General features: G+C 41.3%; 1 protein-coding gene across 13 annotated transcripts in view; it reads left to right on the top strand.

Moving 5' to 3' along the window:
* The window catches only part of WDFY3 (WD repeat and FYVE domain containing 3), a 149,051-nt gene that overhangs the window by 30,990 nt on the left and 105,337 nt on the right, over positions 1–12,724 (top strand). For 5 of the 13 annotated variants that reach the window (XM_064416660.1, XM_064416659.1, XM_064416658.1 and 2 more), the window contains exon 2: positions 1,890–1,984. The exons of 1 other annotated variant lie outside the window; for it this stretch is intronic. Coding sequence is in view for 7 of the 12 variants with exons in the window: in XM_064416650.1 (XP_064272720.1) it covers positions 7,947–7,975 (29 nt within the window). In the remaining 5 variants the exon portion in view is untranslated. Of the gene's footprint in view, positions 1–1,889; positions 1,985–7,861; positions 7,976–12,724 lie in introns of those variants that run through there. 7 more of the 13 variants (XM_064416650.1, XM_064416652.1, XM_064416651.1 and 4 more) reach the window with 2 other exon arrangements.

Consider the following 12,724-nt stretch of genomic DNA (forward strand, 5'->3'; position numbering starts at 1 on the left):
TGTGTTTAAACAGGACCTCCTGCTCCCATGTGTTTATTGGTTTTGAGACTGCAAGTCAAAACAATTCACTTTGTGCAGATACATTTGATAAAGTCTTTCTCAAGCTATTGTGACCCTGACAAAATATGGAAGTAGGATAAATGTAAGGGAATCAGGACTTAGAACAAGGCATTCCAAATGTACTATGGGAGTATAGATGAACCATAGATAAACTTTTGGTTCAGGACCAAGTAAATAACACATATGAAAGAGGGTTGCAAGCTGTCTTCAAGGTTGTACTTCTTCATGGCTTTTTTATAGTTTTAGCTGGAAAAGTTGCTGATACTACCCTTTAATTTCTGCTCGAGAAAGCTTGTGGGTTTTGTGTACTTGTAGTATAATTGGTCATTTGATCTTTGCAAATATAGTAATTGTTAATTAAATTCAGTGCGATGACAGTCTGTTCTGATTTGGAGCCTGAAACCTCCATTGTCTGTATTTAAAAACAAAAATCTATAATTTTGAACCTGAGAGGCATTTGTTTATATAATACAATTCTTAATAGGGTGAAATGAAGATAGCTGAAATGGTGGTTCCTTATTTAAGGTTTGTCCGTAAGTGTTCGTATGACAAAAATTTAAATATATACTTGCTTCTGCAGAGATAAAACCAAAGAGCTCTCCCTACTTTTGGTATTTCTGAGTTCCGTGGTCCAATTTCTACAGTTTTACGTGCTGTGCACACAGGTAGTATTTGGTTGTGGCTGGTGGTTCCTTACTTTTCCCCGTGAGCTGATAGAACTGGAGGAAGGTTTCGCAGTCATGGATGACAGAGTTAAGAGAGAAATTCTCCTTTAGTTGTTAATGCTGATCACTTGAACTTGCTAGGAAGTTATGTAAGATTTTAGAGCATGGAACAACATAGTAACAAAATTTTATCTTGTTTTAACCTCTGCAACATCACTGTGAGCAAGATTCTCACATTAGTGCCATCTCTCTTGCAAAGCCTTTCAAAGGTACCTGATGCTGTACTGCTTTTTTTTACCCAAGTCAGTTTCCCCCCTCCAAAATATTATCTGCTCCTTTTAATATACTAAATATTAAAACAACAAATGATATAAATAGTATTACAAAGTTTTTCCAGTTGCTTTAGGTATGCCTGTATTGTGCAGTACTCCAGAGTGTGGGAACACTGTACTAACAGTGCCAGATGGGACTGACTGGGAATCAGAGGTAAATTAATCAGAAATCTGCCAACTCATGGCTAATAACCAAGGTGCAGCATTTCACCTGGTTGTCTGCCAGGTCCTACAGTTACCACTGCTGGGTTTACTGCCTCTACCACCTGTCTGGGTTAGCTGGAGAACCTTGTGATGGATTCATGGAGTTGTGCTGAAGTGAGCTCAGACTTGGTGCCCCTTGTTGGTTTGTGTGTGTCTGCTTGCAAGTTCTAAGATGAATATTTTATAACTCTGAAAATAAGAGGCAGACAAACTAGGGGAGAGGCCAGGGAAAACTCTGTATTCAGTAGCTTCACAGTTGCTCAGCTGGGTTAGTATCAATGTAGCTTAGTTCTTATTCCCCTGCTGTAATGATGAGAAGTCACTTGGTTCCTCAGAGGGATGCTCTTGCTGATCACGGGCTGTCAGTGCATTAATTACTGGGCTTGCACTTTGTATTAACTCTTTTAGCACTTCATGTGCTCTCAGTGAGTGTCATTTAATCAGAGAAATGCTGCTGTGTTGCCAGTTTCTAGTTTGCTACTGTTCCTTTTCCCAGAGCTATTTAAAAGATTTCTTAGTTTGTGAAAGTCCAGTTGTCATAGGAATGACTCCTCTTTCATTTATGAAGAGCAGAGCTCTGTGACTTCATTGTCACATTTATATTCTAACCTTTTTCTCTTTTACCTAGTGAGAGAGCAGCTTTGGTGTTGAAGAGAAACCTCGGAAAGGAATGGGCCCTGTTCTCTTGAAGCTGTTTGCCCTGATCCCAGGAATGCTGTAGAGGTTAGTGATGTGAATGTTGAAGAGCTTTTGTGGAAATTGCCTTTTGATTTGTAATTGGCACACCCTTCAATAAATTCTGTGTGAAGCAGTTCATTTGCCTGTCACAGAAAGGGAGTTAATTCAGGCACTGTCTGAACACAGTCAGCTTAAAATTGCTCTACCCAAACAAAATTTAGGATTCTGTTTATTTGTGGGGATGCTGTGGAAATACATTGCTGGGTGGTCACAGAAAGTTGTGTGGGTGTGATGCATGCTCAGAGACAAGCTGCATTAAAGTTGTAGGTTTTCATCAATAGGTTAAAAAAAAGGGTAAGAATGATCACAGTACATGAGTCTTTAGTGCCTGATTTTCTTTGAATTTCTCAAGTTTCTCATTTTTACTTTGAGAGAAGAATACTCCTGATCTTCAGTAGAGTTGACAGGCTAGGAAGGGTCCATTCTGTATCCACACAGAGGTACTGTTATCTCTACTTCTGCCTCAAGTGACTTGTATTTCGGTGTTATATCCTACTTTACTTGGGTTTGTACAAACTGTATAGACTGCTTGCTGTGAATGTTTTTCCCCAGAGCTCCCTATAGTCCTGCTACAAATATTACAGCCTACAAGAGGCTTTTCTTTTGCAACTAGAACTTTCAGTCCAGCTTATTTCCATGTTTTTTGGAAAGTTGCCAAGGATTAAGTATATTTATTAACTAGTGGAGTATTTTTTAACTAGTGAAGTAAAAAAAAAAGCTTGTTTAGCTGTTAAATTCAATAAGGCTTGGTTTTGCTGATAAAAAATGAATGTAGCAAGTAAAATTAGATGGAGTAAGTGGGAGGGAGAGCAGGAAGAGGGTAGCCATGTGGAAGTGCACTGCTGAAGCAAAGAGGTGAATTTCCATAGGAGCAGTTGAGTGAAAATCTATGAAATCTGTCTGGTTTACTGTAAAGGATTCTAATCTTTGTTAGCTTACTTTACAAACATAGGGGTGTGTGTGTGGTGTGGCTACTGAAGAGTAATGTCCAAGCTTTGCTAGGACACCCTTTGACATACAGACCTGTTTGCAGCAAAAAGAAAAACAGCCCAGTGGAAAAAAGGCTACAGCATGTCACAGACACTGAAAGTGAAGAGGTGACCCAGTGGGAAAAGACAAGGAAGTGTTAGTTGGTGTCACTCTTTGGGGCATGAAGAGCTCAACAACTGCAAGTGCTGCCACTTCATATCAAGAGCTTTAGTCATTGATGTATTCTCACCATTTTATATTATTTCATATGAAACTGAGAATTGTACAGTGTTCAAGTGTGAGGTATCACTTCTAATTTAACAAAAGCATCCAGAAAGACAGAAACCCCAAAGCACATCCTTCCATGTGAAATCTTGCACTCCAACATCAATGTTTTCATTCTAGCTCTGTGCTGCTGCTTTTGTTTCCAATGTTTTATTCATTAACAAAAACCACAAACCTGTCCACAAGGGGGTCTGACAGAAGTATGCTTTTTTTTTTACTTTAATAGAAAATACCTAGCTCCCTTCAACCTATTGTGTTTAGATTTTTTTTTAGACATATATACTGCTTTATGGAGAATAAAAGAAGATGAAAGATTGATCTCCTCTCATGGTAGTCTCCCTTTTGACTTGGTAAAAGCAGTTGGTTTCAAGCAGCCTGTTGAATACAGACTATTTTGTGACACTGTGAAGACTGTCTTGTTAGACTCCCAATCTGCTATTCAGATACTTATGTAGTAAATATTTCCTTGGTACATCATGCATCCTGTTCTTCCAGTTCTGAGGACATAGAAGAACTGGCAGAACTTAACAGCTTGGTTTTAGGGTTGTGGTTGTGTTCTTTCAGACCTAAGCCTGCTATATTTGATTTGGTCGAGCTCTCCATGGGGCCACGTTAAGTTTCTCTCCAGCTGTGGAATGACTTACCTGCAGCTACTTGGATAATAGTAAAAATTGCATACAGTTTATGAGCACATAGGAGATAATGAGATAAGGGAAGACAGCCAACCAACATGAATTTGCTAGGGAGAAAATTGTGTCAAACTGATTAGTTTGCTTCCTTGACAGATGAATTAGATCAGTGCATAAGGGAGGCAAGTGATAGAAGTGATACAAATAGAAGTGTATAAGGTTCTGAATGATGTTCTTTTGAGTGCAATATGTGCAGTATTTTGGTTTTTTCAAATGGGATCTTCCTTAAATTACTATATTGCAGGAGCAAAAATTATTAAAAATTATTCTGTGGAGCCCTTAATAGGGATTTGAGATCACTTGGAGAAAAGCATTTGAAGTAGGCTTCCATATTATACTAGCTTGTCATGGCTGGGCTTGTCAATGGCACCCGTGATTTAGGTTTTAGTACAAGGAGTGGAGTTTGCTTACGAGCTGTGCTGGTGAGGTCAGTTTGGGAGTAGACAGAATGGGCAGCCCAGAGTGTTGATAGGAAGCTATTTGTCACTGAGGTAAGCAAAGTGTGTGTGTTGGCTTAACCTGACTCACCCTGTGTTTATTTGTTATACCAAAGGAGCTCAGTCAGTGTGTATAACCTAATTATGCTGAGTTTACTGCACTGGATGGCCTCCTGCAACACTCACAGCACAGCTTGTGGTACTTTTCTATCCTTTAGAAAACTGCAGCACTGAAACCTAGACCTTGAAAGGAAGTGTTTGTTTGTAGCAGTTTTTTTATTCTGCCACAGGGAGAAAAATGTGTGAGTAGGGAGGAGTGACCATATTTTTTTAAGAGCTTTTGTAGAATAAGATACGAAATATGGAAATAATTGTTGTCTTGGGATGGTGTCAGAGAAGTCTGTCATACTGCTTTGTTTTAAATGCCCTGTGATAGAAAGGGGTGCTTGTGTGCCATGCTCTTGTATACACAATGCTCTTCTCATAGTTGTCAGGTTATCATGAAAGATTCATTTCATGGCTCCCTTAGAGGTAAACACTAATATTTCACACTGGGTCAGTAATTTTTGCTAGCAATAGATTAATGCCTAAAACTCCCTTGTCTGACGTGTTCCCATCTGTGATGCCATAGTTTCTTATGGATGGGAAGCATAGTGGGGCAAAAAAAAAAAAAAACCAAACTAAAAAAAATCTCTATTTAGGTTATCTCTGTGGGGATGCTGTTCTCTGTTTCTGTGATCCCTGCTGCTGTTTTCCTGACTTCTTGGGGTATGGCTTTTTGCTTGGTATCCTAGCAAATGGTTTTCTAGAAAAACTACAAATTATGAAGGTAGACCTTAGCAGCAGAGAGTGGTGCACCAGTGGTGTAATTGGAATTACAGGAATGCTGTGAAAGTTTCTTGCCACATCTTCTGTCTCAAAGGGAGGGGGAATATTGGAAGAGCCACTGCTGATAAGTGATAGCCTGTGAAAGGCAAGCCTTAGGCAGTCCCTTGGAAAGACTTTTTAAGTCCCATGAATTGAAACAAACTGGAGGCACGGTAAACCTAGTTTTAGAGCTTTCCCTTGTTTGATTTTAATTTCAGGAAGCTGCCTGGGAGAAATCTCAAAGGCACATTCCTGTAGACTCAAGAATAACTGTTCAAAGTGCTGGGAGATGAAACTGATGTGCAGCAATTTTTGTAAGTGAGGAAATAATAGTGCAGAAGTGGGCTACCACCTGCCTGTGTTGCAGTGAGAGTATATTCGAAGTACTGCTAACTCTTTGGTGTTGCTAAAAGGTCACCTTAGGAGAAGACAGAGGAGTAAAATAAAATCAAACTAAAAGAAATGTACGATAAAATTGTGAAGGAATATATGGATGTGTAAGAGAAGAAGCCTTTGATACTATTGTTGCAATTAAATCTTAGTATTGAGCATTTATTTACCTAGTTATTTCATGTGCCTTTGTTTGCCAGCATATTGTTGGGTTTCACTCTGTTTATTGCATTGTGTTTGTCATAAAAGTAAACAAGAAAACAAGAGTAGTTATCCTCATTCTGTACACTGCTTACTGTCAAAGCTTAAAAGGAGCACAAAACCAGAGAAAAGGGTAACAACTAAAAAAGTCTGTTTTATTCTCTTGTGGGGAGCAAGTTCTGTCCCTAGGTTCTTTGCATCCAGGAACAGCCAAGCACAGTGTAGGTCATCTAAGTGAGGCCATACACTTTCACAGAAGCACTGCAGAAGAAAGGACTTGCATTAAATAATTACTCAGTAATTTCTGTACCTATAAATGACATTACAGTGCATTTGATAGACAATTATTATTCCTTTTTTTCTTCTCTTCTTGATGTTTTTTCCTCCAGCAAGGAAGTCTATTTCCTTAGTGTGAGTATTGTGTGTATGCGTAGGTGAGTCCAAGGGAAAAGTGCCATCTCAGTAGTTGTGCTTTTACTAAGTGGATGCTCAAGCTCTCTTCTTCTGGGATAAATTTAGTTGGAAAGCAGTGTCCACTATAGTCATTTGAGAATCATTCTGGGTGAATTATTTTCAGAGAACTGCAGCTTCAATCATAATTTGTTTTCTGTACCCTTCGTTATTTTCTGTACCCTTCCTTATTACTAGGGGAAGGGGCAAGAGTAGTGGTGAGACATAATATGCAAGTTTGGATAACATAATGCATTTCCTTGGAAAATACTACTACTTCTGAATAGTTTTTGTTATTGAAACAAATCACCTGGCAGTTCTAGATTGTATGGTGCTGTGCATGAAAGTGGCATTGCAAGCTAGAATAGTAAACAGTGTTAAAAAACCACAACAAATCAACAAAACCCTTAAAAGCAGAAGAGTTAATCAAGAAAATCCACATTGCATTTGATCCAGATTCTAGTAAGGAGTGTCTCTTGTCCTTAGTTTATTTTTCCCCCCAGAATAATTAGTTCTGTTGTAACCGAAATTGAAACGTATTTACTTTCTTGTGTGATAAGAGAAGCAAGAAAATGTCATCTTGCAAATTAATTTGTAAGCCATGATACGTCATTCTCCTTTGCAGTGATTGTACTGCTGACCAGATGTCGATTTGCTTGAGCACACAGTTTTTCATCTTGATCCGGCGCTTGTGTGAGCTGGATTTATCCTTTGTGAAGCAGCTGTGTCAGTGACGGGGGCCTGGGCATTGCAAGGACGAGGGATCCCTTCCCTTGGAGTCCCAGCCTGCCGGGAGAGAGCAGCTGCTCCTTGCTTACAATCCCTCCCGCCTGGGCACTGGTGCAGTCCCGGGCACTGGTACATTCCCGGGCACTGGTACATTCTGGGGCACTGGTACATTCTGGGGCACTGGTACAGTCCCGGGCACTGGTACAGTCCGGGGCACTGATACATTCCCGGGCACTGGTGCAGTCCCGGGCACTGGTACATTCCTGGGCACTGGTACATTCCTGGGCACTGGTACAGTCCGGGGCACTGATACATTCCCGGGCACTGGTGCAGTCCCGGGCACTGGTACATTCCCGGGCACTGGTACATTCTGGGGCACTGGTACAGTCCCGGGCACTGGTACATTCTGGGGCACTGGTACATTCTGGGGCACTGGTACAGTCCCGGGCACTGGTACAGTCCGGGGCACTGATACATTCCCGGGCACTGGTGCAGTCCCGGGCACTGGTGCAGTCCCGGGCACTGGTACATTCCCGGGCACTGGTACATTCCCGGGCACTGGTACATTCCCAGGCACTGGTACAGTCCCGGGCACTGGTACATTCCCGGGCACTGGTACATTCCCGGGCACTGGTACAGTCCCGGGCACTGTACAGTCCCAGGCACTGATACATTCCCGGGCACTGGTACATTCCCGGGCTCTGGTACATTCCCGGGCACTGGTACATTCCCGGGCACTGGTACATTCCCGGGCACTGGTACAGTCCAGAGCACTGGTACAGTCGGCGCGGGGGCTGGTGGCGCAAAGCTCGGCAGAGCCGCCTGGCTGGCACAGGGATGTTTACTGACCAAGGGCTGGCAGCACCTTGGAGGCACGGGAGCTTGTCTCCTGTCTCTTGTGTCTTACAAGGGGACGACTTGAAAACTAAGATGCTGGCACTGAACTTCAAGAATTCAAGGTAGGAGGAAACCTAAATGAATCCCAGCTGCTTTTATTTCTTTGCGTGATACCTTTCCCCCACAGACTAAAATTTAATTCCATGACTAGCACGTGTGAAGTTGTACCTCTTGTTGTCAGACTTGCTGTTATAGGAGAAGTTATAGGAGAACCAAAGCTGCAATTGATCAGAGATTTAGTCAAAATCTAGGGATATTTTTGAATAAAATGAGTAATGTACCAGTGCATAATTTTCTGTGTTTAGGATGTTGGCTCTAGAGAAATATGTTAAAAGTAGGTAGTTGACATTTATCATCCCAGCTAAGGAAGAAAATAATTGATTTTAGTTTGTCATGTGGGTAGTTTTCAAAATACAGCTAATATGAGCCTTGAGTGCAGTAGTTGTGAAGCAAGCTTGTTATCGAGTTATATTACAAATGTTCTGAGAAATCTAACAAGTTGGAGAAAATAATATAAGGGGAGTATTTTCCCTGACTCTTGAATGCTATAGGCTTCCTTTTTTCCCTTTAAAAAAGAGAAACTCACTTTTGGGAGGATTTCTAGATATTTACTCTTGTAATACACTGCAGACTGGTGTCAAGAAATCATTTATTCATTGTGAAATACAGCTTTTATTTTGGTACTGTTGCCAAGCAGGGCTAAAACACAAGTAATGAAGAGAAAAACAAAAATAGTTTTGAAAGTAGTTATGGTAAATAATAAATATACCAACCTCTTTATCAGCAATCAAAAATGAGCAAAATAGGTATGGGTTTTCTAAACTGTTGCAGCTTTTTCTCTTTATGAGAGACACCAGTTTTACAATATACAATAATGTCTACGCCCACTTTGATAATTTAATAAGTGTGCCATTGAAAAAAAATTCACTGGAGAACTGGAAGAATCCATTCATTTGAGTAATTAATATTGCTTTTACAGTCTGCAGTTTTAGTCTGCTTTGTATGTTTGTGTTTTTTCTTGTTAAGTGTTTATTTTGTGGGGGTGTTTTGTCTTTTCTTTACCCTCTCTTATTTTTTCCTGTTTAATCCTTTATCTGACACATTCATTCACTGCTGGGGATGGAAATCTTGTAGCTCTGATGGTTTACTTCTAAATCCAAACAGCTCAGTCGTGCCTTGGATCTGTCCCAGGCTTTCTGTGCAAGACAGTGTTCTGGGAGCAGCAGTCTCTTGTGTTACTGAGCAGCTAGAGCTGTTTTCTGTAAGGAAAGGTTCACAATCAGCTCTTTTGTCTTTGCTCCATGTGAGGCTCCTGAGAAGTGTTTCCCTGTGCAGTCTGGTGGAGCTGGATCCAAAACCACCCTGGGAGCCCAGGACATAGTCCAGCTCTACCTGTAATCCTCAAGAAGACTGAAGATCAGACTGACAGGGGTTGAATTGCTTTTATCTGCAATTTGTGCCACCCAACAGAGAGGGGTCAGGGGAAGGAGAAGGGAGGGAGGAGCAGAAGAGAAGGAAGGTGTGGAGAAAAGACAGTACTTTTCTCCCATTGTTACAATACTTGCTTAGTTATACAAAGCATAGGAATCTTTACTGTTTTTCCCACTGGTAGTGCCTCTTATGAGGAGCACCTGAGGGAAGTGGGATTGTTTAGCCTGGGGAAAAAGAGGCTCAAAGAGGATCTTACTGCTCTCTGCAACTACGCGAAAGGAAGTGCTAGTGAGGTGGATGTCAGTCTTCTGTCCCAAGTAACAGGATGAGAAGAATTCACAGAATCATTAGGGTTGGAAAGGACCTCTGGAGATCATCCAGTCCAACCCCCCTGCCAAGGCAGGGTCACTTGGAGCAGGTGGCACAGGAGCATGTCCAGGTGGATTTGAAATATCATCGGAGAAGTAGACTCCACAACCTCCGTGGGCAGCTTGCTCCAGGGCTCTGCCACCCTCAATGTGAAGAAATTCTTCCTCCATGTTGAGGCAGAACTTCTTGTGTTTAGTTTATGGCCATTGCTCCACATCCTGTCACTGGGCACTGCCAGAGAGTCTGGTCCCGTTCTCTGGGCACCCACCTTTGTGATATTTATGGGCGTTAATGAGATCCCCTTCAATCTTCTCTTCTCCATACTAAACAGGTCCAGCTTCCACAGTCCCTCCGCACATGGGAGGTGATCCAGATCCCTCATCATCTTTGTGTCCCTCCTCTGCACCCTCTCCAGTAGCTCCTTGTCTTTCTTGTCCTATGGAGGCCAGAATTGAACACAGTATTCCGGATGTGGCCTCACCAGGGCTGCGTAAAGGGGCAGGATCACCTCCCCCAATCTACCAGATGCACTCCAGGATCCCATTTGGTGGTGTCAGCCACCAAATGTCCTCAAGTTGTGCCATGGAAGGCTTTGATTGGATATTAAGAAATAGTTCTTCATAGAAGGGATTATCAAGCATTGAAAAAGTCTGCCCAGAGAAGGGGCTGCTCCAGTCATCATCCCTGGAGGTATTTGAAAGATGTGCAGATGAGGCAGTTGGGAGCATGCTTTAGTGGTGGACTTGGCAGTGCTGGATTAGAGGTTGGACTTGATGATCTTAAGGGTCTTTTCCAGCCTAAGTAGTCCTTTGGTTCTGTACTGTATGGTATGCAGAACTTGATTCCAGTGGAGCTCAGTGGATGCCTTTGGACCATCCTAATTTCAGGCAGTAGGTAACGTGTATGCAAGTATTTCTGCTTCTTTTCCATTAATCTCTGGACTGAATTGCTAATTATAAGGTCTTGGGCTGCTGTATTTTGTTTTGCACATAGAGATACTATGAACATGCAGCTTAAAACATTGGGTTATTCACCCTCATTTACTTCCTATTGCTTGAAGAATAAACAAACATTTTTGCCCAGCCTTTAATGCTGATTTAAATGCAGATAGGCTGCAGTTTTTGTTACAATCTTTCTGCCTCGATGGTAGCAGAGAGAGGAATTTTATTACATCAGCCAAACATGTGCTGGTAGGATCATTTTGTTGTTTTTCTTATCCATGTTGTTAGAAACAAGGGTGGCTCTATGGAGACAAATTTTACAGGTAATGGGCTTCTACTTACTGTTCCTTCATATGCAAATTTCCTAAAGGCAGAATAAATGTTTTCTTTTTGGTGTATAAATGGCTGGTTTACATGGCTGCAGGAAGTTTTTGCTTTAGATTGCTGTTGAGAAGAAAACCTGCTACCACAAATAGGGACCGTGATCCTGTTAAAAAAATTTGGTGGCTTTTCTAGCTAAATATGAGAACCATGCTTAGGTCACTATTGTCATTACTGAACATGTCCTGTTTGGGGCTACTTTGCTTCCTGCATGGCCTTACTGTGAGGATATACAGCTCTCTCCTGTTCCAGTTTCACTGGTTTCCTTCCCTCTTCCACACCACACCCTCCCACTCCCCATTACTTCAAAAGGTGAATAGACCAAAGCACTCTTCCCTATTCTTGATGGTGGCTCATTGTTTCACTACTGGTTTGAATGCAATAACTTTCCTAGGAAGGCTTTTTTGCTTTGCTTGTTTACTATGAATGCAAGAGCCACTTTCCAGAGCAGTGTTATTATTCCTATTCATTTGTTGATGTCTGTATTCCAACCAAGCACACGCTTGTCTCCTCAGATCCCAGATGATTTTCCATTTTTCTTTGTTTTTCTGTGTCCCCTCTCATCCTCTCACCCTTTTTTTGTTTTCTGGGGGCTTCTTAGCAGAATTTTCTCTCCTGAATTTCATGGTTTAGTCATTGTCATGCAGTTTGGGACTTCAAGCTCAAATTTCAGTTCTGCTGTATTCCTAATGGGCTCTAACTAGTATCCTGTTTGTCCAATTAACTCAAATCAGTTTATTTAGGCCTTTTGAAAACAAAACAAAAACAAAACAAGAAAACCAGCATTCAAAGACGCTCAAGATACTTTACTACAGAAAACATCAAGAATTCAATTAGAAGTTGCTCTCCAAGATATTGAGTAAGCAAATAGACTGTTCTTAGTTTGAGTTTTTTAGCCAGTTGTTACCTGTCTTTGTGGTATTCTGATGCTGCATAGGTTAGTTTGTTCATAAGCTTCCGATAAAATGTTCCAGTTGATTCCTCCATTTCAGATAATTTTGCTGAGCTGCAAATGTTTCTGAGATGTTTCAACTCTGCCAGCATATGTTCAAAACTAAAATGATGTTTCAGTATTTACTTTTCCTCGATGTGTTTTTCGGCTGCAGGTGTTTATAGCAGTATTGAGGTTTGCAGGATAATATGAGTTTGTTTATCTACTGTCTTGTCAACCAGCAGGTGTTAAGGGGTGTCATTCCCACCTCAAATATCCAGTTACAAAGTTCCAGGTTATCATAAATCTGACAAATTATAGGTTCCTGAATAATCTGCTGGGTTTATAATGTATTCATATCGGTTACACTGAGGAACAGAATTTCTGTTCCGTCAGTCCAAAACCTGTTAACTTACTAGGCATCATTTTTCTATAAATAAGTGTTTCAAAAATACATGTTGGTGAGCAATGTCTCTATTTTTGTCATGTTTTGTGTCTGCTCCAGCCAAGTTGGACTTTGCTTCTGCCTGTCAGGATTTTTGTGTTATGCATATTTTTGTCTCCTCAGTTAGCATATTTTCTGTATAAAAAATGTCCTTTGCATTCCTTGAGTAGAGGAGGAATTGTATGTCCAGAGCTAGCTCAGACTTCATGGCTCTCAGAGCTGGATTGCCGGCTTTGAGACCACACTGGAGCAGGTCATAGTGGAAAAAATGTCTCAATGGTATGATTGCACAAGCAGGGGCAATGGTTTCTTG

This window comes from Passer domesticus, chromosome 4, assembly GCF_036417665.1.
Source record: "Passer domesticus isolate bPasDom1 chromosome 4, bPasDom1.hap1, whole genome shotgun sequence".
In the NCBI taxonomy this organism is placed as follows: Eukaryota; Metazoa; Chordata; class Aves; order Passeriformes; family Passeridae; genus Passer; species Passer domesticus.